The sequence below is a fragment of the Callospermophilus lateralis genome, chromosome 17 (assembly GCF_048772815.1).
Source record: "Callospermophilus lateralis isolate mCalLat2 chromosome 17, mCalLat2.hap1, whole genome shotgun sequence".
Lineage (NCBI taxonomy): Eukaryota > Metazoa > Chordata > Mammalia > Rodentia > Sciuridae > Callospermophilus > Callospermophilus lateralis.
The window spans coordinates 39,278,102-39,305,699 of NC_135321.1; the positions used below are offsets into that span (position 1 = coordinate 39,278,102).

The following is a 27,598-nucleotide window of genomic DNA, read 5'->3' on the forward strand; positions in this document are numbered from 1 at the left end:
ATGGCTGTGGCCTCCGCTGCCCCAGGGAGCATCTTCTGTAAGCAGCTCCTTTTCTCTCTTCTGGTGAGTAACAACCCGAGGATTAGAGACTCAAGCATGTCACTACCCGCTTCCTGCCTCTAGTTTGGGCTTGAAAGAGAGAAGAGGTGGGGACGGAAGGCAGGGAAGATAGACTGGGCAAACAAAAGTAGAGTGAAGTAAAATTTAGAGAAGAGTGGAGAGAGTTGTGGTCCAGGATGGGGCGTGTTTAGCTTATGGTTCCAGTGCCTACTGCCAGGATATTAAAGTTTTTCAAGGGAATCTCTTGTTCTGTCTTGTTGTGATGTTTTCCTAAGAAAGAGTGGAATACATTCAAACCTTAGGCATTTGGCCCAGAAGTTTCTGAGTTTTACTTTTGTCATTAAATAAGCTCATGTATTTAACATGCTTTCTTCTACTGAGCTGCAAGAATGAGAAAAGGATTTGGGGTGAAGGTACGAATTTTCCAGGTCTTTCTTACTTTACACAGGAAGAGCTAAGAGAAAGGCAGAACTCATAGTTAACAAGCAGTTTAATCAGGAAACATAAAAAAGCAAAATGTGACAGTTATTAAAAATACCATTAGCCTTCTTTCTACTTGAATTTTTCATAGTTGGCAATTGCATGAGATTCTTTTTTCTTTCTTTTTTTTTTTTTTTTTTAAGATGGGAAGGGAGGAGTTTTCCTATATCTCTTATCCAGCATTTCTGAACTGAGCATTTCCTTTTTCATTATTTTGGAAACATTTTATTTTCATAATTTGAAGGTTTTTCTGTATGGGGGCAAACATTTTTGCATATAAATTATATATGATGCAGGGTTGATGGTGAACTTCTCATCCTGTAATGGCTCAGGGAGACGTGAACTCAGAGGCCATCTTAAGTTAGTATTAACTAAAATGTAGTGGTATATTTCCAAGGAATTTCACATACTTTTCTTTTTCTTTTTCTTTTTCTTTTGGGGGGTGGGCTTTTGGCCTATTTCCTGCCTCTTCTCTTTTGATTTATTCTGTGCCCATTTATCCTTGATTCCCATACTGACAAAAAAGGTGTCTGACCACAACTCCTCCAAATCACTTAGTCAATGACTCAACTTGAAGGCTGGAAGACCACTAATGACGGGAAACCTGAGGAGGGGCATTAGGACCGGAAGTAAAGAAGATAAGGATGGGAAAAATAATGGGGTGCATCATATAACAATGTTATACACACACAGGCACACATACATTTATAGTATACGTACAAGTATATGCAGTTATGTGTATATATATGTATATCTATGTATGTATATATGCATGTAAATTATGCTCTTTTCACCTTATATATTTAATACAAGGCCTTATCTTTGGAAAGTTCTTTGAATATAATTTAGTGCATTACTTTACATAAAAAAGTCAAATAGGTAAAAATTTCTCCTTTTTTAATAAGTGGTTATACAAATTTAAACATGTATGGCTTTTAAAATTCCAGCTTTTCATATTGTCTGGCTAAAAAAAGATTTGTAAAATTGCAGTCTATTTAAACAGGCTGCTGCAATATATTCCATAGACTTGAGTTGGAAAGGAAATGCATATCTTTTAATATTAATATCTATCTTTCATCTACACAAATAATGTGTCCATTAACTCTAGAAATATGTCTTTGGATAAAATCTGATCATATAAATGACCTATATGGTTCTGGGAAATCTAACTGATCTACTGTATATTTTCCAAGGGATTTGGAAAATGCAATCATTTTGATAGAAGAAAAATTAAATAAAGTGCCAAGAATAGAAGAAAAATATATTTTGGACTTATTGAAACCTTCAAAGGGATAACTTTTATTTTTCAGATAATATGCCTTCTTTGAAATACCTAGATTTTTAAAACAATAACTATGTCTTGAATTTAATTTGAAATCTTTACCCAGTCAAAGGGAAGTCTTTATATTTTGAAATATAGTCCTTTTTAGACTAGTTGTATGACTTGAGATCATTTAGTCTTTGAAGTTTTTGCCAAGTTAGTCTGAAAAAGTAATTTGAAAACAGATAATATACCCTCAAATAGTGGAAATGATGATTTGAGAACCAGTACAGATAATGTGATTACTGATTTCTAGAGTTAAATAAGTTCTTCAGGCTAGGTAATCAGAACATTAATGTATAGTGTTAGTGGTAACAAACTCCATATAAAGTCAATGGATTATAACACGTTTTCTTGCATTTATACAATATTAATCATATGAACTGTTCACTTAATTTTCCATTGATATTCAATGACTATGGTGTCTCTAAAGTCATTCTTTGTTGGTTATTTGTAAAATGATTATGAAAAAAGAAAGGATTAAAAGGTTAATTTGCTTTCAAAATTGAAAATTTTTTTATAAGACAAAACTGCAATGTAAAAATGTGTTTCAAAATGCAATTCTTAGGTTTTCTTTCTTTCTTTATTTTGAGGTTCTGATATTATTTTGTGATGCTTGTCAGAAAATTTCTCTTCAAGTTCCTTCTCATCTTCAGGCTGAAACACTTGTAGGCAAAGGTAAGAAAACCATACTGAGAATTTAACAGTTGTAACTTGCTACATTTAGCTTCAGGCTATTTTTATGAAATTTGGGATAAAAGCCACATAGTAGCTACTTGGCATTAAAATTGGCCATACAATAAAAGATAGACTACTTGTTTTTTGTAGTGGTTAAAAATAATTAAAATAACAGTTACTGGTATACTTTTCTTGCCAAAAAAAATTAGCAAACATCAGAGAGTTTATTACTCCAAACAAATCAAGACACCAAAACCAGAAGCACATTTTAATTCATATCAGCTAATCTGTTATCAATGCTAAGTGATTAGACATGAAATGAATAATTCCTAATTTAAATGTTCCAAATAAAATTTGGACTTGAGGTTGATAACAATGAACAAGTATCCACCAAGAATGTATATGACCTACTTCACAAACTAGCTTGTGAAAGTCAAACAAAATTTCAGGGGATTTTACCACTGTAGTCATCAATACATATTAAGTGCTGAGTTTCTTTAATCTCAAAAAGGTATTATAAAAAGATTATTGGCAATATTAGTGAGAAATATTGCTTAACAATAGACTTGTTGCAAGATAGTTTTAACTGTCAAAGACTTATTGCAAAATCTACTGACATCGTATAGTTATAATATCTGTGATATAAGATAACAAATTTGTGAATGTGTATGCACTAGATCTATCTATATCTATTGTCTATCATCCACAGCTGCTTGACTTAAAATGGGATCATAGCCCTACTGTAAATGGAAAATCTCAGAACTGGAAAATGCATTTAATACACTTAAACTACCAAACATCATATCTTAGCAATATCTGCTGTAGATCAGCCATTGATTTTCCTGCTCACATGGATCACTAAGAGCTATTGCTCAGAGCACCTGCCCAGCATCACGAGAGAAGGTGCTACCCCATATGGCTAGTTGAGAAAACAATAGAAATTAAAATTCACAATTCAAGTACAGTTTCCATGGAAGGTGTATTGCTATTGCACCCTTATAAAGTCAAGGGCCATCTCCACATGTATGTACAAACCTGTCAGTAGGAGGTAAAGCGGAAGAAATAGACCAGATTCAATGTCACCAGGAAAATTGTTCCCTTTTTAATTCATGAGGAAAAGTAATGGGAAATCTGTCTCCACTAGTTTAATTATTTAATTCTTGTGGCTCCTCCATTTTAGAATAGCAGGTGCTTGCCTGTCACCACCCTTTCTGATTCTCATGCATTAATTCTCAGTTGTCATTCCTGTAAAACTTGTTCTATTCCTGTTTCACCTGACAAATTGCTGTGAAATTTCTTCTCTGCAGTGAATCTGGAGGAGTGTCTCAAGTCGTCTAGCCAAATCCTGTCCAGCGACCCTGCCTTTAGAATTCTGGAAGATGGCTCAATATACACAACACATGACCTCCTTTTGTCTTCTGAAGGGAAGACGTTTTCCATTTTACTCTCAGACAGTCAAAGGCAGGAACAAAAGGAGATAGAAATCGTACTGTTGGCAAGAGAAGAAAAGGTATACTAGATAAGGATTTAAATAGCTTCATATACTAAGGTCCTTATGAGAGTCCTTTGTTTTCTACACTTCCTTTCAGATTAAAATTACTTTCCTTGAATAATTATTTTTGTCTTTTCCATTTATAATTAATATCTACAAAGACTAGACTGTTAAGGAGTTCTACAGCTATTTACACAGGTGTATAACAATGAATGAATCTGTAGCAAAGTCAGGGGATCAAAGGTTTTCGTGAGTGCTTTGAGGTGTGGCTGTAAGAGATATCCACCTGAAGAACAAGGACAAGGGAGGGGCCCATCTCAAGCTGGAGGTGGGGTGAAGCAGCCTGGAGATGAGGCACTCACTCTGTGTGGCTCCTTCCCAACCAACTGTGGGTTGGATATTTGTCTCTTGCAAGAGGGAAAGAGATGGTCTAAAACTTACTCCCATCTTAGTAGACAATCCCACAGGGTTCCTTTCTTCAGAGAGTGGAGGTGTGATCAGGCCAGAAGATTGGTATGAGTGTCTTGGATGGAGCCTCATTTTCTTGCAGTGAAGAGCAGTGATTAGTCTGGGAGTAAGGAGGGAGAAAGCTGTGGAAATTCACATCTCATTTAAGCCAACTCAACACAATGATTTTGGTCTTATAAAATCATTCATTAATAAGTGACCTAAAAAAATAATAAAAAGAAAAAGAAGTGATTCAATTTAAAAGAGTATTTCCCAGCTAAATTCATTTTAATTACAAGAACTTCTCTTCACTGAGTTTAAAATATGATCAAGCCTTACGAATATTTTTTAATCTAAATTGCAAAGAATCACTACATTACATAAAATAAAATGTACTTTGAGCAAACACTGTTGTATATCTCTGTGTAGGTATAAAAATGCTGACATTGTAAGATTGGTAAAATTTGGAGTCAGGTGTGGTGGTACATGCCTGTAATTCCAGTGGCTCAAGAGGCTGAGGCAGGAGGATCACAGGTTCAAAGCCAGCCTCAGCAAAAACGAGGTGCTAAGCAACTCAATGAGACCCTATCTCTAAATAAAATACAAAATAGGAAATAGGGCTGGGGATGTGGTTAAGTGGTCTAGTACCCCTGAATTCAATCCCTGGTACAAAAAAAAAAGATCAAATTTGGGTTTTACCATTCTTCATGAACTAAAATCAATTCTTTTTATTTGTTAATGGATCATCTATTTTTAGGGATGTCTACAGTATCTCAAGGTGACATTTTCCCAATGCCTTATACATTTCTTATTCACCCAAAATACTGTGCTAGATTTTAGCATTTATGTATAAAGGGTATGCCTATAAATTTCTGGTTGTTGACTGGTTAAATCAGGAAACAGGTGGAACGAGAGACTATACTGAGTCTAAGGTTTTAGAGTGTGTGTGTGTATGTGTGTGTGTTATTATTGAAAAAAAATTCTTTGGAGATTATCCATCATATTGTTAATTTTTATTATCCATCATAAGGTATAAACCTTACTTATTTTCTCCATGCCAATGTATATGTGAAAATTGTATTCCTAAGAATGAAAAACAATGCTGTACTTCTTTTCTCATTAAACATAGGCATCTAAGAAAAGACATACCAAAGACAGAGTTCTCAAGCGCAGTAAGAGAAGATGGGCTCCTATTCCTTGTTCGCTGATGGAGAATTCATTAGGTCCATTTCCACAACACGTTCAGCAGGTATGTTTCATCTTATTTGGTTTCATATGTATAATTTTTTGTTGTTAAAACTTTCCATTTGAATGTTGCACGGTATATTGAGTCAGAACTTTTAAAGTATTGATAGCAATAGAATCATCTATTCATCAGAACTACGACGATCACATAGAAGTGACCCAATATATTTTATTACTTTCGTCCAGAAATTGTATTTAAATAGTGAGAATCAGGTATTACACTTTGAATTTATTATGTCCATATTTTGCATCTAAATTCACCTAGTACTATGATAGATTTTTTAGCGCTTATGTACAGAGGATATGCCTAGAGAGTTTGTATAATTCAACTTTTGCTTGAACACTTATCCTCCCAAACATCATCACTTTCTGTTTACTAAGTAAAGTTGTCTCACTTCCACATAGCTGAGATGCAAGGATAGACAGTTTTGGAATTTTGAGGTGTTTAAATAATTAATTGTGCAAAGTTGAATTACTTTGACAATATTTTTAATCATGTAATTTTCAATTCCAAATAATTCAAAATCTCTGCACTATATTTTATAAAGAAATAAGAATAAGTGCATAGGAATTACAAAGGCATATTACTCCATAAATTTTGTTGCTCTGCAGATATTAAAATAATTTAGTGTGAAATAAGTGACAGAATCTGTGGCTTTGCACATTTCAGAATGCAAATGAGAAGTTGAAAAACGTGGGAAATGGTTAGTAGATAATAAAAGTAATAATAATAGGTGAGTAAGCAAGAGAGTGATACAAAATAAACTCATAAGTTAGGTTGAAGGTATTGATCACAATATATTTGATCTGTTCCTAAATTGTCACTTCTTGTTATAGATCCAATCTGATGCTGCCCAGAATTACACCATCTTTTACTCCATAAGTGGACCAGGAGTGGACAAAGAGCCCTTCAATTTGTTCTACATAGAGAAAGACACTGGGGATATCTATTGTACTCGGAGCATTGACCGTGAGCAGTATGATCAGTTTTTGGTAGGATTACTGAAACATTTATTCAGAAATATATCTTTAGTTTTGGTTGAGTTATATTCTTGGTGTTGCATTTTTACAAATTAAAAAAATAAAATACTTGATTTAATATTTGCAATGTTACTAATGTTCAACATAAACTTCAAATTTTTATTAGTGCCCTTGCTAAAGTGAGACAGTAAATAAGAGGCATAAAGGCGAGGGAAGGTATAGAAAATATAATGATAGCATTTTAAAGGACAGACTTGATTCTGTAGAATTTTAGAGAAGTGACAACAAATTGTATTGAGTTCAAATTTCCTTATAACAGAATACCTTAATTATTCTCAATTATTGTTGTAATCAGTAAATCACATAAGAATTTTTTTTTAAAGTAAAAAAAAAAAAAATTGATGCTTGGGTCTATGCCCAGAAATTCTAACTTAATTGTCCTGGGCTGGAGTCAAGGTGATCTTAAATACATTTTAACTGCATTTGCTGCCTCAAACCATGGCATACCATGGTGCATTTTTTCTTTTCTCTCTCTCACTGTTTTTCAGTAATGAAATCCTTGGGTAGCATTTTATTTCCTTAGTAAGCCATGGAAAACTTTACCAGTCTTTATTTCATCCTATCCAAAGAATTCTATCTCTTCTGAAAATTTAATCCTTTTTTTTTTAACTTCAAATTTACATGTCTCTTCAGCATTTTGATGCCTAATCTGATGTATAGCAGACATCCCCAGTGGTATTTTGGGAGGATGATGAATGATTTTGATTTAATTTACCTCTTATTATCTTGAATTGTAAGACAGTATAAAGAAGTTTTTTCCTAATCGCATATGTAAAAGAAACTTACCTCATACATGGGTAGTCCAGAGAGTGATATCTTGCAGACTACTGAGAGTTGGTGGTCACATATAGGCAACTCTGAAAGAAGGTAACAATATAGGGAGGGGGAGTGGAGAACTAAATGTTCCAAGAAGCTACAACCCCACAGAAAGATCTACTGGTTAGGAAGAAATCAACAACAATACAACAAACCCTGGTTGGAGTCTGTCACTAGGGAAGAATGTGAAAAACAAAGTTGGAGAGCTCAGAGTATAGGAGAGTTAAAGACCTTGTAATTCATACAAAGGAGACTGAACCCTATCCTAGAATGTCCACTAAAGCATTGTATAAGGTATTGCACATTTTAAAACAATATAAATTTCATTTAATGTATTTCATAATTAAGTACTGTGATATAACTTCTTTATAATTTTATGTTCCCTCCCAAATTTCCTAGATTAAACACATTTTACTCCTAATAATATAAAACAATTGATTAAAAAGTATTTATCCAAGCTCTTTTCTAATCCCTTTTTTATTTTTAGTTTTTGGTACAGAAGATTGAACCCAGGGCTTTGGGCTCTACCATTAAGCTATATCCCCAACTCCATTAACAACCATTTTGATTTTTATTTCCATAAGCAAAATAAATAATTGATAAAGAACATATTAATTCCATGTTAACTTTACAGCATATTCATAAGAAGTGAAGATATGGCATTAGAAGCCAGTCTTGTGAAGAAATAAAGAGCTATCTATTCTGTATGTTGCAATATACATTTAATTATCTATTCTGCTATGGAATCATTTTAAAAGAAAAGAGAAGATGCATGATAGAGTCACAGAATGCAATACTCTCGAGAACTTGATGACTGATTAATAAAACTAATTTGAGAAAAAGAAGAGTTTGATATCTTGGATTTGAATCCTAGTGCATTTTGGAAATGTTTACAGTAAGAAAATCAGGAAACACTGTAGTAAAGAATTGAGTTAATATGGTTGATTTTGGGGCAGCTTTAGCTGGTCCTGTCAGTGAAGGAAATCTATTTAATACAACTATGATTTATTGAATGCTTACTTCACACAAATCACATAGGAAAAGTGCAAAAAATAATTTGAATGTGAAAAAAAACATTAAGTCCTCACAGTTGAGGTCAAGATATATCACTCTGAGATGGAGTTTGTGATACATGCATGCATTTATTAGCATTTTTATTAGGAAAAAATGCACATTTATGATAGAAAAATGACAACCGGTAGAGATATCACCCAGAGATAGTTGTGATTTTTTTTCTCTCTCTATCTATTAACTAACTTTTATTACTTTGAAAGTTTATAAACTTAAAAAAAACTTGTTATTAGAATATCTGGATAAGAAATCTACATACATTCTAACAAATAGAACAGCATGCCTTTATTTCAGAGAACACCTGTAGAACCCATGGTGCTTGGCACACACAATACTTGGTGGGAGACTAATGAGAAAAGGAGAGAAAAAAAAAAAAAACCCACACTCACCTAAAGGGAATTGAAGCCATATGGCAGGCATGCACCGTGCCTGGGTGTTATCTTTCCATTGAATCATTTATTAGTTAGAGAAACCCTTGTGGATTATTTTTTGAATGACATATTTTGCCCTACTGGTAGGCTTACTTTCATGTTGTCATTTGAGAACAAGCCAGAGGCGTTCTTCTTCCTTTTAGGTATATGGCTATGCAACAACTGCAGATGGCTATGCACCAGATTATCCGCTCCCCTTGTTATTCAAAGTTGAAGATGATAATGATAATGCCCCATATTTTGAAACCAAAATGACAGTTTTTAGCGTGCCTGAAAATTGCCGATCTGGTAAGTTCATATTTTATAAGGGTATAAGAAGATTAATTGACATTTGATATTATAAGATAAAATGTTTGATTTTATCATTACATTTAGAGGTTCTTTTGTGTTTTTGACTATACATATTCTTCCTTGGATATTGATGTTATATGACATCCCTATTAAGGCTCAAATTGTTCTGAGCAAGTTTGTAAATTTAAGCACTTCCATAAGATAGAATTCCATATGCATTCCCTTTTAGTCCATATGCATTTCCTTTTATATCATGACTTTATAATTATTTTCTTGACTCAGTTCTTTGTAGGGTTGGCTGTGGTTGAAATGGAGTTTGGTCTAGATATGTATGCTTAGAAATTCTGTTGTGGAGAGAGGTGGCTTAGTTTCCTAAGGGACTAGCTAGGAATCCTTCATGACTATGAAACAGAAGTTAAGAATGGGCCCCAAACCACTTGTCTTCCAGCAAAATGAGAAGTTATTATTTTATAGATTCATTGTTTTTTTAAATTATGATTCACCTGAGGATATTTGAAAGGCTGGATGTAGGAAAAATTCAATTTTCCTTTCCAATTCAGGAAGAGTAACAAAGTAAAGTGACATAATAAAACATATAGAAAACCCCATTTTATGGTGCCAGGGAATATTTTTTAACTGATATTTGAAATACACAAAACAAGAGGTTCACTTTTACACATTATATATACCACATTTTATTGAAACTTTGCAGTTCAGTGTTGATTTCTTTATTAATTAACTGTTGGATATTAACCTTTATTTCATCCTAAACTTGTAACCTGTGCCTAATAGGATGGAAATTCTAGGAAAACACTAGACTTCAACTTCAATTGAATTCCTTACTAATGTTTTAAAAATTATAGAATACTAAAAACACTTGACTTTCAAGAATAAATGATGTACAACTTTCTAGTTTTATAAGCTCACACAGTTTTCAAAGGCAAACCTTGTGAGGTTCATTTTGCTATGCACATTTAGAAGACTGTTAAATAATATGTAAAGCTTCTATCTAGTTAATCTACTTTGGATCTGAATGTGCAACAGACAAATATTTATATTCTCAGTTTTTGCCATGTATATGTGATCACAAGTGTTTTATAAAACAATATATAATTGGAAGCGCTATAAAGTTTCAACATATTTTCAAGGACCCCAAAATATATCATAGCATAAAAATCCTACGATTTTCAAATCCCAGATTTGTAACAACATATGTATTGCTTTTCTTGGCATATTTTCCAAATTGAAAAAAAATAATTTGTTTCATGTTATATGAAGCCAAGATTATAACCTAGGCCTTCCAAAGAACAAATAACATAGTGTAGTTTATTTTAAGAATCAGCAAGAAATGCTGTTATTTCTTATGGCCTCCTCCATTCTGTGACCAGGCACATATGTATGTATATTAGTCTTTCACAATCAGTGGCTTGCTGAAACAGCATTTCATAGCCATGTCTGGGCTGTGAAGTTTGTCTAAAAGTTACTCAGACTAATGCATAATGTTTATTTCTTTCTTATATTAATAAACACTTGCATATATTAATAACTCAGAAACTCTGTTTATTAAAATATAAAAACATTTGTTACATGCAAAGTTGTGCCTTTTCTTTCATTAGCATTATTAAATAGGGATATAAAACAGAGTATTCAAAGAAGGTTTTGTCCAAAAATAGTCCATGAACTGGGATGGTATGTTAGATGGTATGGTTACCAAGTGTAGGCTTTGTGACCAAGGGTAGGGTGGGTCCTGTTCTGGTTTTTGTAGAATACAAATCCTGTTAATCACAGTAGCCACTTAATTGGAGTTCAAGACACGGGGCTTGGAGAGTCTTGTAGAACATGTATACACTCCTCACATTATCTGTAAAACTCATTATTCTGTGCTTTTATTTCTTTCCTGGACAGTTTATGATAGCAATGCCTTGATTTTTATTTTTGCTTATAATTTTATTTTTGTTTAAAAAATCCTTTTGTTTATAATTTGATTATATTATAAACAAAAGGGTTTTTAACTTTCTGACAATATTGGATTTATCTAACAGGAACTTCAGTGGGACAAGTGACTGCCATAGACAATGATGAACCTGGAACCCTTCATACTCGTCTGAAATTCAAAATCCTACAACAAATCCCTGATCATCCAAAGCACTTCTCCATACATCCAGATACAGGTGTCATCACTACAACTACACCTCTGCTGGATAGAGAGGTGAGAAATAGATCAACTTCTCCATCACTAAACTACATGTAAACTGACAATTAACTCCCAAGACAATTTGCAATATGGCCCTTGTGGCCCCTTCCTAAGTTTTCTTCTGTGGACTAGGGTTAGGGCTTCTCTGGAGACTTCCCTTTGCTCTACAGAGATAATGGGAAAGCACAAGGTGTTAGACAAGGTCTCACTTGCTTTTATTTACCTAATGTGATGCAGTGGTGCTAAAATTGTTTTGTTTATTCTATTTTGGTTTTACGAAAAGTAATTTCATTTGACTTCCAATAGATGTAATTTTTAAAAGTTAAAAAAACTTGATTGGTTAAAGCAGCTTTAGATTCATAGGCAAATTAAATAGAAATACAAATGGTTCCCAGGTATCCCCTGCCCTGACACATAGCCTTCTGCGATATTAACATCTTGCACCACAGAGATACATTGTTATAATCAATGAACCTAGATCAGCGCATCATTATCACCCAAAGTACATCATTTCCATTGGATTCACTCTTGGTGCTGTACATTCTATGGGCTGAACAAATCTGTAGGGACAGGCATTCATCATATAGCGTGATCTCACTGCCCTTTTGTACTCCTCCTATTCCTCTTTTCCTTTTCCTCTCTCTTGAAATCTACTGATCCTTTTTACTGCATCCATAATTTTTCCTTTTGCAGAATGTCATATAGTTGGAATCATACAGTATTTGGCCTTTTCAGATTGGCTTCACTTTCCTAATAATTTGCATATAAGTTTCTTCCGTATCTTTTCATGGCTTGAAACCCAGTTCTTTTAGCACTTAATAATATTCCATTGTCTGAATATATGTTTACTTATCCATTTACCCACTAAAGGACATCTAAGTTTCTCTGATGTTTTGGCAATTATGAATAAAGTATCTTTAGATTTTGTAATGTTATATTAGAAACATCAGCTTCCCATTGTATGGATTGGACAGTCTCTTGTTTTTATATTATGGTGTCCTTTTAAAAACTGTATTAAGGGTTAAGATACCTCAGTGGTAAAACACCTGCTTAGCATGTGCAAGGCCCTGAGTTCAATTATTTGCATCAAAATAAATAAAAAAGTGTATGAGAGTGTAAAATTTAAACATGAATATTTGCAAAATATTTGTAAAATAATCACAGCAGAAAGAGTAGTTCTGACAATTGTAAGTTAGAGGAAATAGAAGTGTTCATCATTGTACCCTTTTCCTTTTTTTCAGAAATGTGATACTTACAAGTTAGTAATGGAAGTGCGAGACATGGGAGGTCAACCTTTTGGCTTATTTAATACAGGAACAATTACTATTTCACTTGAGGATGAAAATGACAATCCACCATATTTCACGGAAACTTCTGTGAGTGTATCTCTGTATTCATTTATCTGGACGCATTTATGTTTTTTTAAAAAAAGACAAATATGGAACTTGGTAGCTCTGGGAGATCATGCATTTTGACTTAAATAGTTGCCACTTACAAATAATAGAGAGAAAAAATATGATTTTTGTAAAAACAATTGAAGTACCAGTCATTTCTGTAGGCTGTGGAAATAACCATGCTTGGCTACCCAAGAGCTTTTCCACCCTTGAGGTGGCTCATGTGTTCAACATTTTCTTGGCTGCTAAGCTCCAGGATCAGATTGCTTGGATTTAAATTTTTTTATAAGGTGAAGAAATAGAAGAGTCTTTACATTTCAAGTACTAAGATGAAAAATGGTTTAGCTTTATCTCTTCTGCTGGACTCACTACTTAACACAGACTGTCACTTTTGAGCAAACTTTCCCAGTAAACAATGTAAGATATATAGACATAAATATAAAAACAGATATAGATGATATTTATGCATATATATGATAGATATATGCATATCTTATATTTAGGAGAAAATAAGTAAGCTATGAATTAAACTTGTAAGTTATTTCCCAACATATGGGTATACATTCCATATCTCTTTTTCTTTAAATATGAATTTTAGAGTATAAGACCATATTGTAAAAGCTATAGATTTCTAATTTAAAAAGGCTTGCTTTTCAGTATTTTACAGAAGTAGAAGAAAATAGAATCGACGTGGTGATTTTACGAATGAAAATACATGACCTAGATTTGGTCAACACGCCTCACTCAAAGGCTGTGTACACAATCCTACAGGGAAACGAGAATGGAAACTTCAAAATTAGCACAGATCCAAATACAAATGAAGGAATCTTGTGTGTTGTCAAGGTAAATAAATAAAATAACCATGTTTTAAGGCATTCAAACTTAAGCTTGTGTGCTGTATAAAAATAATTAATATTTCCTTATGTATATGACTACAATATTGCAGTGTGGTATTGAAATCTTTCCTATTGTTATTTTACCCTCATTTATTTTCTTAGAGGAAAGTTGTGTCAGGCATAAAACTCATTGCTCTACATATGAGGAAAATCAAGGCAGAGAAATATTGAATATTGTATCAGATATTTGCCTTAGAAGTAATCTTAGTTACTCATCTGGTTCCTTTCTGAGCCCTTCTATCCATAACCTCACCAACCTCTTGCATAGTTATTTTCCATAATAAATTTCTAAAAGACAACAGATATTCCCAGAATCTTTATGTAGAAATTGTTTTCCTGATAAGATTCCCATAAAATGACCTTTAATTATTATATTGCATTTTCTTTCTCTTTTTGTTCTTCTAGATTTCTCTTTTTCTTTTTTTTTTATCATTTAACTTTTATTTCAAGAGTGTTTCTGATTCTTCAGTTTAGAATTGAGCACTTTGATTATAAACTAAACAGACCTAAATTTCATATTCTTTAAAAAGATGCTGCTAAGTAATACAATGACATCTTTTAGATGCAGCTGCATGGTAGCCAAATCTCATCAAATTATTTTATACATTAGCCTGGAAGAATTTCATGTATCATTATTATTTCATATGATAGGTAATGACATAATCTGAATTTTTTCAAACATTTCTTCTGCATTTCTATTCATAGTTCAACATTTAATATAAAATGAAGGTAGGGTCTTCTAAAAGAAAAGTAAGAAGAAACGTTGGTTGAGTCAAAAACAACAATTTTGTGTCGGAAAGCATTTATTATTTTGGAAAGCTAATTATTAGTTTTTGTATTAGCAACAACTTTTGGTAACATTTTAAATGTGAAAATGTCATTCTCTTTATGTTAAAACTTGGGAATCAAAATCATAAGTCCACGTTGTGTATATACTGACTGATTAAAGTTATGTTTACTGAATAGCCATTGAACTATGAACTCAATCGCCAAGTTGTTTTGCAAATCGGTGTACTTAATGAAGCAGAATTCACTAAAGCGGCAAACTCGCAAACCCCTCCCTCAATGTGTACTACCACTGTGACTGTTAAAATTAAAGACAGTGATGAGGGCCCTGAGTGTGAGCCACCAGTGAAAATTATTCAGAGTAAAGATGGCCTTCCAGCTGGTAAGGAACTGCTTGGATACAAAGCACTGGACCCAGAAACACGCAGTGGTGAAGGCTTAAGGTAAGGTACCTTTCAAAAAGTTCCTTCATTTTTATTGAAATCTAAAATTCTTTTCTGGTACTGGGGGATGGAACCCAGGGACACTGTGCTGCTGAGCTGCATCCCCAGCCCTTTTTATTTTATTTTGAGACACCATCTAATTTGCCTTGGCTGGCCTGGAACTTGTGATCTTCCTTGTGTCAGTCTCCTGAGTTGTAGGGATTACAGGAATGCACCATGGTGCTAGTCTGGTGGGATGTAAATGGATTGCAAATTTAGGAAAGTTCTATGTATTTTTCAAAATGACAAATGATAAGATTATGTCTGCTATTGGGTATCATCCTTTATATATTGATTTCTGAAAATTAGGTATCAGAAGTTGGGAGATGAAGACAACTGGTTTGAAATCAATGAACACACTGGAGATTTGAGGACTGTGAAAGTCCTAGATAGAGAATCGAAATTTGTAAAAAACAACCAGTACAATGTTTCAGTGGTGGCAAGAGATGCAGGTAAGTGCCATTTTCTAGAAATAAATATAAAAGTAGGGTATGTTTCTAAGAAAACTTTGGGTGGTATCTGTTCATTTCTGGATCAAAAGTTAATGCAAGCCATGTTTGCATTAATGTAATCATAAGGCATACTGCAAAAAAAAAAAAAAGAGCAATGTTTGTGTTATGATTGGAGTCTAACCAGTTCAGGCTCCCAAGAATCAGTTATGCAGAGCTACAAGGGAATAAATGATCAGTCTAAGTTCTGAGGAAACAGTGGCCTATTCAAGGAACTCTTTTTTTTTTTTCCAGAAATGCAGGTTTAGATTATTATGATTTGAACATGCTAAATAGTTTCAACCCTCCTAAAACAGTTAAGTTCCAGATAGGTTTGTTCTGAGCTTTTCTTAATGGAGAACAAATCATTTATCCTCTTTCCTAAAGAAGGGATCAAAAGCTATGGTTTGTAATCTCTAAGGTTAATTCTAAGAACTAGTCTGTAAAGAGCATCCTTCAAAGACTGTAATGATCTTTAACCCTTTTTGAACTTATATCAATAAATCAATTTCATTATGTTTGTAAATATGTTGCAAAGTGTTTGCTAACGTTTTATTTGTATACATACACTACTATGCTAATGTATTGCATATATCATAGAAATACACAAAATAAATATTAAAAGTTCCAAAAATATAAACAGAAGTTATGCTAATTTACTTCATCATGGCAATTATATATTTACTCATTAGAGGAAAAAATTTCACAAATAATAATGAACTTCAGCTTTTCTAACATAGCCAATTCTTTTGACTATCTTCCTGACCCAAGAAGCTTTCCACTGTTTTCATCTACATAAAATATGCTGTTTTCTCAGCTATTATACCCTACTTATTTTTTTTCTTGTTGACATAAAACAAAAGCCATATCTACTAAGAGAGACATAAAAGATTTAAACTAACTGGGATGCTAGGTGCTTGCAGTTTATATGGAGAAGGGGAGCTGACTCAGACATAAATCTGCCCCATCTTGCCTTATTTCAGTCTGTGGCCCTTGGTGTACAAATACCACGTTGCGCACTCTAATTAGTGTGCTGACCAAGCTAAAGAACAATTTTTGTGAGCTAAAATATTTGGGCTTCAAAAATCTGAAATTGCCTTTGAAAGAAACCCTAAATGAGAATATGATGAATGAATCACCTGCATATGATCTTTCTTTCTTCTTGATACTTCTCATTCACATACTTTTTTTGAATTTGTTTATGTTTTAAATTTTTTTCTAAGTAGTTATACACGACAGCAGAATGCATTTTGACACATCATACATAAATGGAGTGTAGCTTATTATTCTTCTGGTTATACATGAAGTAGAGTTACACTGGTTGTTTAATCATATATACACATAGAGTAATAATGTCTAATTCATTCTATTATCATTCCTACCCCCATACCCCCCACGCCCTTCACTCCCATCTTTCTAATCCTAAGTACCTCTATTCTTCCCTAGCCCTGCCTGCTCATTGTGAATTAGTATTCGCATATTGAAGAAAATATTCAGCCTTTGATTCTTTGGAATTAGCTTATTTTGCTTAGCATGATGTTCTCCAGTTCCATTCATTTATTGGCAAATATCATAATTTCATTCCTTTTTAAGACTGAGTAATATTCCATAGTGTATATATACCACAATTTCTTTATCCATTCATCTGTTGGAGGGCACCTAGGTTGGTTCTATAGTTTAGCTATTGTGAATTGAGCTGCTATAAAACACTGATGTGGCTGCATCACTATAGTATGCTGATTTTAAGTCCTTTGGGTATAAACCTAGGAATGAGATAACTGCGTCAAATAGTTGTTCCATTCCAAGTTTTCTGAGGAATCTCCATACTGCTTTCTAGAGTAGTTGCACCAATTTGCAGTCCCACCAGCAATGTATGAGTGAACCCCCATATCTTCTCCAACATTTATTGTTGATTATTGATGATTGCCATTCTGACCGGAGTGAGATGGAATAATACACATATTCTTAATATAATTTTTAAATGCAATTTTTTTTGGGAAAAGACCTGCTAAAGAATGGGGGAAACCTTCCCTAATAAATGTTGTTAATTTACTATTACTCTATAATTTTGGATGATTTACTCTTCTTTTGTGAGTAAAAATGAAATCTAAGTGGTTTGGGAATACAATAATGACAAATAGGGAGTCCTATTTACTCATTTATTCTTCTATCAGGTTCTAAGTACTAGTCAAGTTGCCATGGAAAGTAGGAATCATAGGAAAAAATTATGCATAATAATGTATAAAAAATTAACTTTGCTCTTTAGAGCTAAAAAGCATGGTTTATAACCACACTGAACACTGTACAAGGAAATTAAAAGTTTACATTAATCTACCTCCCAGGGTCATAGTTAACCTAGGTAATAGAAAAATCATGTGGCATTATGAAGGATTTTGCTCCTTTGAACTTTAATCTATCTGTCTATCTATCTATATTTACATATGAACATATATAAACATTATATAAGATATGTATTATATAAATATAATATATAAACATATGCTTATATATATAGCAATGATTTTGTTTTGAAGCTCGCAAATATTTCTGGATGATAACCTAGTTATTCTTATAGCTTTCTTAGAATCAAGTTCATGTTCTTGTATTTCTTGTGTGCATCCTATTTGTTAGGCTGATTTCCCTGCTTATCAATCTAGAAAACACTATTTTATATTCTTTCCATCTAGAATACTGTTGCCCCTCCTACTTTAAATTCAGGTCCATTAAAGTCTTAAAGTGAATGGCAATAACAACTTCTATGATCGTGCCCACTAATCTTTGGTCTGTTCTTAATACCTTTTCACATTCCTGCGGTGAGACTAATATGCTAATTATCACATATGGTGTGTCTTTACTCTGAACAAGGTACTTTCATTGTTTCCATGTATATTCTTCTCTAAATTATAATAAGGATGAGCTCCATTTTTAATAAAGACTTCTCCACCGCCTTTTTAATAAACATTCTTTCATCTAGCATCTAGCATAGAATTTGGCATAGGTTATTCAATGCAGATACCAAAATGTCTCATTCCTCATTGTTTGAGAGCCCTTTGAATCTCCAGGCCTACGTTATGAAGTTCATTACCAAAAGCTACACAATTTCAGGGACATGTTTTGCATTTGGAACAACAACTGGTTCCAGTGTAGAAAATTGAGTTCAAAAATTTACAATGTATTTTGGGATTCTGTAAAGATAATTTTCCTAAAATAGCAAATGTAGAAGGGTTGTCATGTGGAAATTAATAGGAGGTATTTGTGGCTTCAGTTCTGTAAATATTTCAATGAACTTGACACAATCTATTTAAATAGGTTTGAAATCATCTAAAGCTTATATATATTATATGAATTAACAATATAAATATATTATAATTGTTACATTATCATTCTATATTATATTATCATTTAACGGCATTATGTATCATTTTTATAGTTGTCCACATCTGGGGTGATAGATTAAGAAGGAAGAACCTGAAATCTTTCCAACAATTAATTAAAACACTCTATATATGCTTCCCAGGCTGGCTCATGATGCAGTGAGCTTCCAGTTACTGAAAACGTTTAAGTAGCACTGGAGAACTATGGCTTCCAGAGACCCTCTTATTGAAGCATTATCAGTTTGAATTTTCCATAGTCCACATGTCCTTAGCAGCTCTGACCCTGTGGTGTTCCCTTCTCACTGATACCTGTCATTTAATTCTGTCCTTTCAAGGTAGACAAATGTAGTTATTTACCTTTTCATGATATCTGACGATTGTCAGTTACTTATTTTTGGTCTATTTCCTAGGGATAAGGCACTTTGATTGTTTTGGTTTTGACTTTTTGTAGTTCTGTCTTTGACTGACACCCATTTAAACAATTCCAAGCATCTTTTATTCTGTTTTCACCAGCATGTTTAAAACAGACCATGATAGCAAATGATGTCATGTAATAAATGCTACTTGAATATAGGATTAAGTGAATCTTGACTTGTTTTCCTATGGTTGCCATATTTTTATTAGCTTTTAAAATTGTGCTCTTTAATTCTCCATAAAGAGAAAGGCTGTTTTTTTAAATGTAAAAGGTAAATCAGTACACATCAACTCATGTGTAATGTCTGTCACTACATTTCTTTAACTTTAGAAAAGCTCCTTTTTTACAATACTCATTTATTTTTGGTTAGTTTGCTGATTTTGAAGTTCTTACTCATATTCAGATTTATTTATAATTTTCTGGTAGCCTTAAAATATTTATATGCCATTATAGGTATTTTTCCCTAATAGTATATCTCTCTTTTATTTTTGGATATTTTGAAACTTGTTTCAGCAAGATTAGTTTAGTATATATTTATACATATAGTGTATAATATATATAGTAGTTATTTTATAGCATTCATAAGTTTAAAGTCATATTGCCTAAATAAGTTTTGTCATTATTTAACAGAAAAAACATTTCCTTGAAATATAAAACATGATATTACTTAGATGTTATTTCAAACTAAGAAAAAAATGGATTATATTTGATATGATTTATGGTAGACTTTATAGCATTCAATGTAAAAAGTATGAGAAATTGGATAATTTTTTTGTTTTAATTCCAAACTCATACCATTTATGGAAGTTTATAATCTTTTCACAAATGATAGAATTTGAACATAAACATGTTCAAACTCAAATCATGGGATATATATATGTGTATATATATACATATATATATTTGTATATATATGTATCAGTTTATATATTCAGTGACACAAATTATGGGATATATATATATTATATATATAATTATATATAATATATATATATAATTATATATAAATACATATAAATTTATATATGCAGTGAGCATCCAGTATATATGTGTATGTGTGTGTGTGTGTGTGTGTGTATTTTTTTTTCTTGTACTAAGGATTGAACCCCTAAACCACAATCCCCAGCCCTTTTTACTTTTTATTTTGAGACACAGTCTTGCTAAGTTGCTTAGGGTCTTGCTAAGTTGCTGAGGCTGGCTTTAAACTCATGATCCTCCTGCTTTAGCCTCCCAAGCCACTGGGATTACAGGCATGTGCCAAAGTACCCAGTATGGAGAATATTTTAATTAGACATATTTCTTAAGATTTATGTGTGAAACATTTGGACAATAATGGTGGTAATCAGCAGTTGAGTGAGAGTTTCTATTAACAATATTATGTTGATTGAATTAGAGTGAAAGTATACACTCATTTTTCTGAATTATTCAATTAATTTTTTTCAAAGTATAAAAACTATGTCTGATGTGGTAACATTCAAGCTACAGTGAGCCAAGAAATACTGGGCTCTCAAGATGAAGGTGACTCACTGTGTTACATGATCAATATTTAGTGTGTCATTCAAGGCAGGAGCAAAGTGATCTGAGAAAAACAGGGGTTGTGACATCGATGTCTGTAGAAGTCACAGTTTTCATGAGGCAGTGACATTTTAGTAGATTCTTAAAGATAACTGGATTGGACTGGAGATATAACTCCAAGGTAGCACATGCTTTGTGTGCATGAAGCCCTGGGTTCAAAGCCCCAGCGCAGACAATAATACTAATAACCATAATAGGGTTTACCAGGAAGAGGAGAAAAATATTCCTGGTAGAAGAGACAGAAAGTACCAAAGCAGAGAGGAAATAAAGCACTTAGAGGTTTTTTAATGTGAAGTTTTACAAGTTTTGACCAAAGAATAAATGTAGAAAAGGAGAAAATCCTGAGAAGGTAATTTATGACAAAATGTAAAGTATTTTTATTCTAAGGGTGAATATATTTTTTTTTATAAAACAAGTGTACAAAATCAATTTTATTTTCAACAGGTGTTTCTGTAATGGCATTGGAATCTCATACCTTTTAGTTTTAAAAAAGCACCTGAAAAGATCATCTGATCCAGCCACCAGTCTTCTAAGAAGAGTGTCACTAGTTTGTATTAATAGTGTCTGAGATTTGGGAAGATAAATGAAAGCAGATGTCAACTGTATATTACATAAATTGTTGAAAATAAATATATTTCTTAAGTTTTCATAACTTATTTTTAAAATCTCTCCTAGTTGGCCGATCTTGCACTGGAACACTCGTAGTTCTTTTGGAAGATTTTAATGATCATCCACCAAAAATTGAAAAAGATGTGACAATTTGTAAGCATGATAAAGATTATGCTCTTCTGGAACCTGAAGATGATGATGGGCCTGATAATGGTCCACCTTTTCAATTCTTTCTGGATAATTCTGCCAACAAACTTTGGACTATAGAATCAAAGAATGGTAAAGAATTGTGCTAAATTTTGTGCCCAGTAGTGGTTTGAGATGGCAGATGGTCTTGATTTTCACCTTAGTTTCTCATAATAAACATGTTAATTTTAGGAGATTATCTTGTAGATCCTAAAAAAGAATACTTTGCTTTAAAATATATATGTATTTATGTTATGCTTAGTTTCTTATTGTAAATCTCTTAAGAAAATTTATGAATACATTTTAAATGATCATTTGAATAACATGTTAAGTTTGAGTTAACCTAATGTGAGCACAAAATAGAATGAAATTTGATTTCCTGGTTTACTGTGAAATCAAAATAATTTTTAAGAAAGAAAAATGAACAATTAAGAACAGTGGAGAAGCTGAAGAATGAGGGGGAGGTAGAAAGTTTGAGAAAGAGGAGGAGAGCAGAATGAAATTAGCCAAACTATGTCATGTACATCTATGAACATATCACAGTAAATTCTACTTTTATATATAATGATAATACACCATTAAAAAATAAACCAATAAGGAAGAAACGTTAGAGTTTTATTTCAAATATACCCACCTCCATTCCCAAGGATACCAAGTAGGAATAATATTGCTATGGAAAGGTCATATCAATATATATTATTTCTACCTTTTCCTCCCTAGGTAAACAAGGTGTTCTTCGTGCAAAGCAAAATCTTGATTACAACTATTATTCTGTTCCTATCCAAATACAAGACAGACATGGTTTGTCTGCAAAACATGTGTTGTCAGTGAGAATATGTGACTGCACAACTCCATCTGACTGTAGAATGGCTATTAAAGATGAGAGAGATATTAAACCAGGAAATGTTATACTTGGAAAATGGGCTATTCTTGCCATGGTGTTGGGTTCTGCATTATTATTGTGTAAGTATTATCATATAGAATTTGTTAACCCATGTTTTACCTAATGTTTCTGTTGATTTTCCATCACTATAACAAAATACCAAAGGTAACAATTTATAATGAACAAAGGTTTATTTTGGCTCATAGTTTCAGAAGTTTCATTTAGTCCATGGTCAACGGGCTCTGTTGCTTTTGGGCCTGTGCTGTGGAACATGTGCTGGAACAAACTGCTTGCCTAGTGGTAGCCATAAAGTAAAGAAGACAGGAAGAGGCCAGAGTCCTCATATCCCCTTCAAGGTCACTCCCAGTGACTAGATGTGGTCCCCACATCTTAAAGATTCCACCATCTCCTAATAGCACTATGAGCTGGAGGACCAAGAATTTAATGCACAGCCTTTGGAGGATGCTTAATCCAAATCATAGCCATTTAGAAAAAAAATTATATGATCATTCTTCAAATTAACTACCTGTATAACCTTTGATACATGTGCTCTAAGTCAAAAGAAAAACATACCAATAAGAGTAGATTGAAATTTTTAAAGTAAATGCCAGAGGCAGCAGCCCCAGTTCTTCAATAATGTTTTACATTTCGTCTTCTTTGAACTTATTTTTTCATATGTAAAATGTAGAAGTTGGATAAAATTACTAAGATTCCCTCCCATATAAAATACGGTCTTCCAAGCAGTAGTCACGTTTACATAGAGAATACATAAATACAAGAAGATAAGGTAGTTCTAAAATTCTAAATATTTATGTTCCATACTAGTAATAAAGTGATTTAGTACATATCATCATAAGATCCCAATGAGTGAAAAAAAATGATCATATGTTGAGCCACTAAGGAAACATAATGCAAGCAAAGGAAACTTCGATTTTGCATTCTACAAACTTTTTTTTTTTTTAAGTACTGGAGAATGAACCCAGGGCCTTGTGCATGCTAACTAAGTGCTCTGCCACTGAGCCACAGGTCTAACCATTACAAATCATTGTTTGAAGACACAAAACTAATGGCACCCTTTCTCAGACTTCAGCTTTTGTCTCTCAACTACAAAGAACAATTGCATTTACAAACTTGTCCCATAGCCTTTACTGTGTCCTAATTCATTTGAATTTGAGTTTCAGGATAAACCGGATGTTCCTCATAACACTGGATTAGTTAATATACACTTTCAAAACCAGACACTGGTTTTATGTCATTGTCTTGTTTATATTTATGTCTAAATTCTTTGTTTTGTTGTTCTAAGTCTGTTAAATGTGTTCTGTATCACTTCAAATACCAATAATACTATCTTAAAGCTCAAATAAAGTCATTTTTTAAATATAGAGAATGTAAGAGATACATAATTTTGGACCTAGGAAAAGAGATATTATTACTCTACAACAGAGATTTTATAGATGAGTGCATTTTACAAATATTCTGCTTTAAATTTTATGACCAGAAGTGACCTCAATTTGTGGAATACATTTTTAAAAGTTGTGCAAAGAAACTTCAAAACAGTCTGATCATCAAATTATTTAGTGTATACCGAATTGAAAAAAAAAAATACTATTTTACTTCAATCTTTTCCTTTTTTTTAGGTATTATGTTTACATGTTTCTGTGTTACTACCAAGAGGACAGTAAAGAAATGTTTTCCAGAAGATGTAGCACAGCAAAATTTAATTGTATCCAATACTGAAGGACCTGGAGAAGAAGTGACGGTAAATCAGATTTAACTTCCCTTTGAATTGTGTGGTGATCCAGTGACGCAGTGTGATGATTAGTAATAATGGCAACAATAATAACCAGTAATGTTTATGGAGCACTAGGCCAAGCAGAGTTCCAAGTGCCGTGTTTTTATTCATTTAAACTTCAGAAGTCTGTTGAGTTAGTTTCAAAGGACTGCACAGCAAATTGAGTGACTTAAACAATATAAATTTTTGTCTCACTGTTTCGGAGACTACAAATCAGAGACAAAGGTGTTGGAAGGGCCATGTTCCCTCTCAAGGCACTAGGGAAGGACCTGTTCAGGTATCTGTCCTAGCTTCTTATAATTCCTTGGCTTATGGCAGCACAAATGTTGACATGACATTCTCCCTGGGCATGTGCCTATACCCAAACCTCCCTTTTTCTAAGGACATTGGCCATATCAGATTAAGGACTCCCCTAATCTGGTATAACTTCATCTTAACTTAAGCAATTGCATCTACAATGACTCTATTTCTATCTAAGGTCACATTCTAGGTCCTGGAGGTAAGGACCTCTCCATGAGAGGTTTTAGGGACTCCATTTACACCATAACACCTATGATGTGGCTATTGCTGTAATCCTGATTTGGGACCACTGGGGCGAAAAATTTGAAATGAAAGTGAACTGTGAGTTTCAGTTGGATTCATCTTATAACTCTCACTTTATTTTTTAGGAAGCAAATATTAGGATCCCCACACAGACATCCAACATTTGTGACACAAGCATGTCTGTTGGTACTCTTGGTGGCCAGGGAATCAAAACGCAGCAAAGTTTTGAGATGGTCAAAGGAGGCTACACTTTGGATTCCAACAAAGGCCATCACACCTTGGAGTCCAGCAAGGGAGTAGGGCAGGGAGGTGTAGACACCGGCAGATATGCGTACACGGACTGGCAGAGTTTCACCCAACCTCGGCTTGGCGAAGTAAGTCCCAATGTCTTCAAGTTCACGTGACATGAAAGTTGGACATCATTTATAACCCAGTATTTCCCCCAAATTTTACTCCTCATACACCTGGAACATATCACTTTTCTAATGTTGAAGGAATTGTCATATAGATGGGTGTCAGGTCCAAATCTCAAAGCAAAAAGATCTGAAAATTTTAAAAATACAGTTTACAAGACTTTGTCTAGGAGTGGCATATGTAGGTATATTTAAGACTGAAACCTTCTTTCCTAAAAATTACCAGAAAAGAAAAATCTGGAGTAAAAAATGTGTTATAAAGAACAGATCATAAATTATCAATAATTGTCAGTGTATTTCTTCATATAGTTATGAAGTCCTGGCTATCAAAATAAAGCAGGTAGATTGTTGAACTTGTATTCTGGGTTTTATTTCATTACTTTGATTGTTTTGTGTTCAGATTAGTCAGTACAGGTTGATATTAGCAGGTACAATATGTGACATTATTATACTACAATAGTGTATTCTAAGAATCCTAGCCTACATTGGTTTTCCCCATTTATTTGAAAAGGCTACAGAGGTAAATTTCTACTATACACATTTATTTTCAAATGGGAAATTTTAAGTCATGTGATGTATATAAAGCCTTAATTTTATAAATGTGTTCACTGGGAGCATTTATTTATTTGCTATATTTTAAAAATGAATAGAATACAGACCAATCATGTGCATTTTTTATATGTAGGAATCCATTAGAGGACACACTCTGATTAAAAATTAAACAGTAAAAGGTAAATCAAAGACATCATTTTTCTGCTAATATGTTTAGGTGTTTTTAAAAAAATAATAATAAAATGTGCTCTTTCTCGAAACAGAAGGTGTACCTGTGCGGACAAGATGAGGAACACAAACATTCTGAAGATTACGTTCGTTCCTACAATTATGAAGGCAAAGGCTCTATGGCCGGCTCGGTAGGGTGCTGCAGCGATCGGCAGGAAGAAGAAGGGCTGGAGTTTCTAGATCACCTGGAACCCAAATTTAGGACATTGGCAAAGACATGTGTACAGAAATAAATGTTTTTTGTTTTTTTTTTTTAATGGAGTAACATCTACCGATACATTTGTAAGAGTTTATTGAATGTAAAATGATAGCAGGCAGCATCTGCTAATTATTTTGTTTATTGGAGACAAACTTCAAGTCTCATACTTGAAGACTATGAGGCTCCCCTAAATTCTCCTTGTCTGATAGAACTTTCATATTCTCTAGAAATAAAGTTTTCATTGTTTATTTTCTTTTACATGCATGTATATACGGCCCCTTTGGGACTGAAATGTGTGCATTCTGGCATCTTCCATGGTATTTGAAAACTTATGCTACTTTGTGTGCTATGAAAGACTATGTGGGAAAGTTGGGTATTGTGGAGGCTAATCAGAAATGACTTTTTTTTTTTTAGCTGTACAAATTAAATACTTTCTTTAACATCTTGGGGAGAATTATGTTTTTATAAATATTTTCTCTAGTGCCAGAGAATTGCTTTCTTTCTACCTGACTGGTTTAAGAAGGATTTTAAAATGTTCTCAGGTGCAGCCTTCTGTTGGGTATAAAAGCTCCTTTCTCCATACTTTCCACCCCTCAGAGGTGGTGTTTCTAGCACTGCTTCTTTGGGAGCCTTCAGGGCTTAGGGTTTGGATCTAGTTCATATTGAGGTGTCATAAGGTTCCTACAGATTCTAGGATTGTTGGAAAGACATAGAGCAGGACAACTCACAGCAACTTGAGTTGCAGAGATTTGCCAAGGAGGGTAGGAGAGGATTTCTATGAAAGACTATCAAACCTGATGCCCATGGGTTGACTTCAACTCACAAATATGTTCCATTTGTTCACCAGATAGACTCTTGGCTTAAAAAACTGTACGAATGCCTTGGCAAGAACACTTGTGATGAAGTTTGACACAGACCCACCATCTCTGCAGCTCCAACCTCGCATCTTCAATTATTTGTACAAGCCCTGAAAGCATTAGGCTGTAGCCCTGATTGACAGGGCTTAGCACTTTGAACATGCCAAAAATTGAGTTGGCATTCATATTGGAACTTAGTGCTCATTCTGCATTGGTAATTATTTTTAAAACTAGAAAATTAGAAAAAGTGTTTGGTTTGCATATGTTAAAATATTAAAATCTATTAGAGCAACATGACAAAAAATTTGTTGACTGGTAGATAAATGAACAAACACATAAGTAAATAAGTTATTTTGAAG

The 27,598-nt window shown here is 33.3% G+C and overlaps 1 protein-coding gene across 2 annotated transcripts; it reads left to right on the forward strand.

Moving 5' to 3' along the window:
- Dsc1 (desmocollin 1) lies at positions 1 to 26,416 on the forward strand. 2 transcript variants are annotated; one of them, XM_076836857.2, is made up of 16 exons: positions 1 to 63; positions 2,455 to 2,539; positions 3,847 to 4,049; positions 5,608 to 5,727; positions 6,561 to 6,716; positions 9,226 to 9,370; positions 11,416 to 11,582; positions 12,809 to 12,943; positions 13,619 to 13,804; positions 14,824 to 15,086; positions 15,435 to 15,577; positions 21,653 to 21,865; positions 22,493 to 22,735; positions 24,293 to 24,414; positions 25,116 to 25,364; positions 26,219 to 26,416. In XM_076836857.2, exons 1-16 carry the CDS (start codon positions 1 to 3, stop codon positions 26,414 to 26,416), a joined length of 2,691 nt encoding a protein of 896 aa, XP_076692972.2. The 2 variants fall into 2 exon arrangements, with proteins under 2 accessions (XP_076692972.2, XP_076692974.2); XM_076836859.2 differs by lacking the exon at positions 26,219 to 26,416 and adding an exon at positions 26,089 to 26,124.
- Positions 26,417 to 27,598: the final 1,182 nt, after the last annotated feature.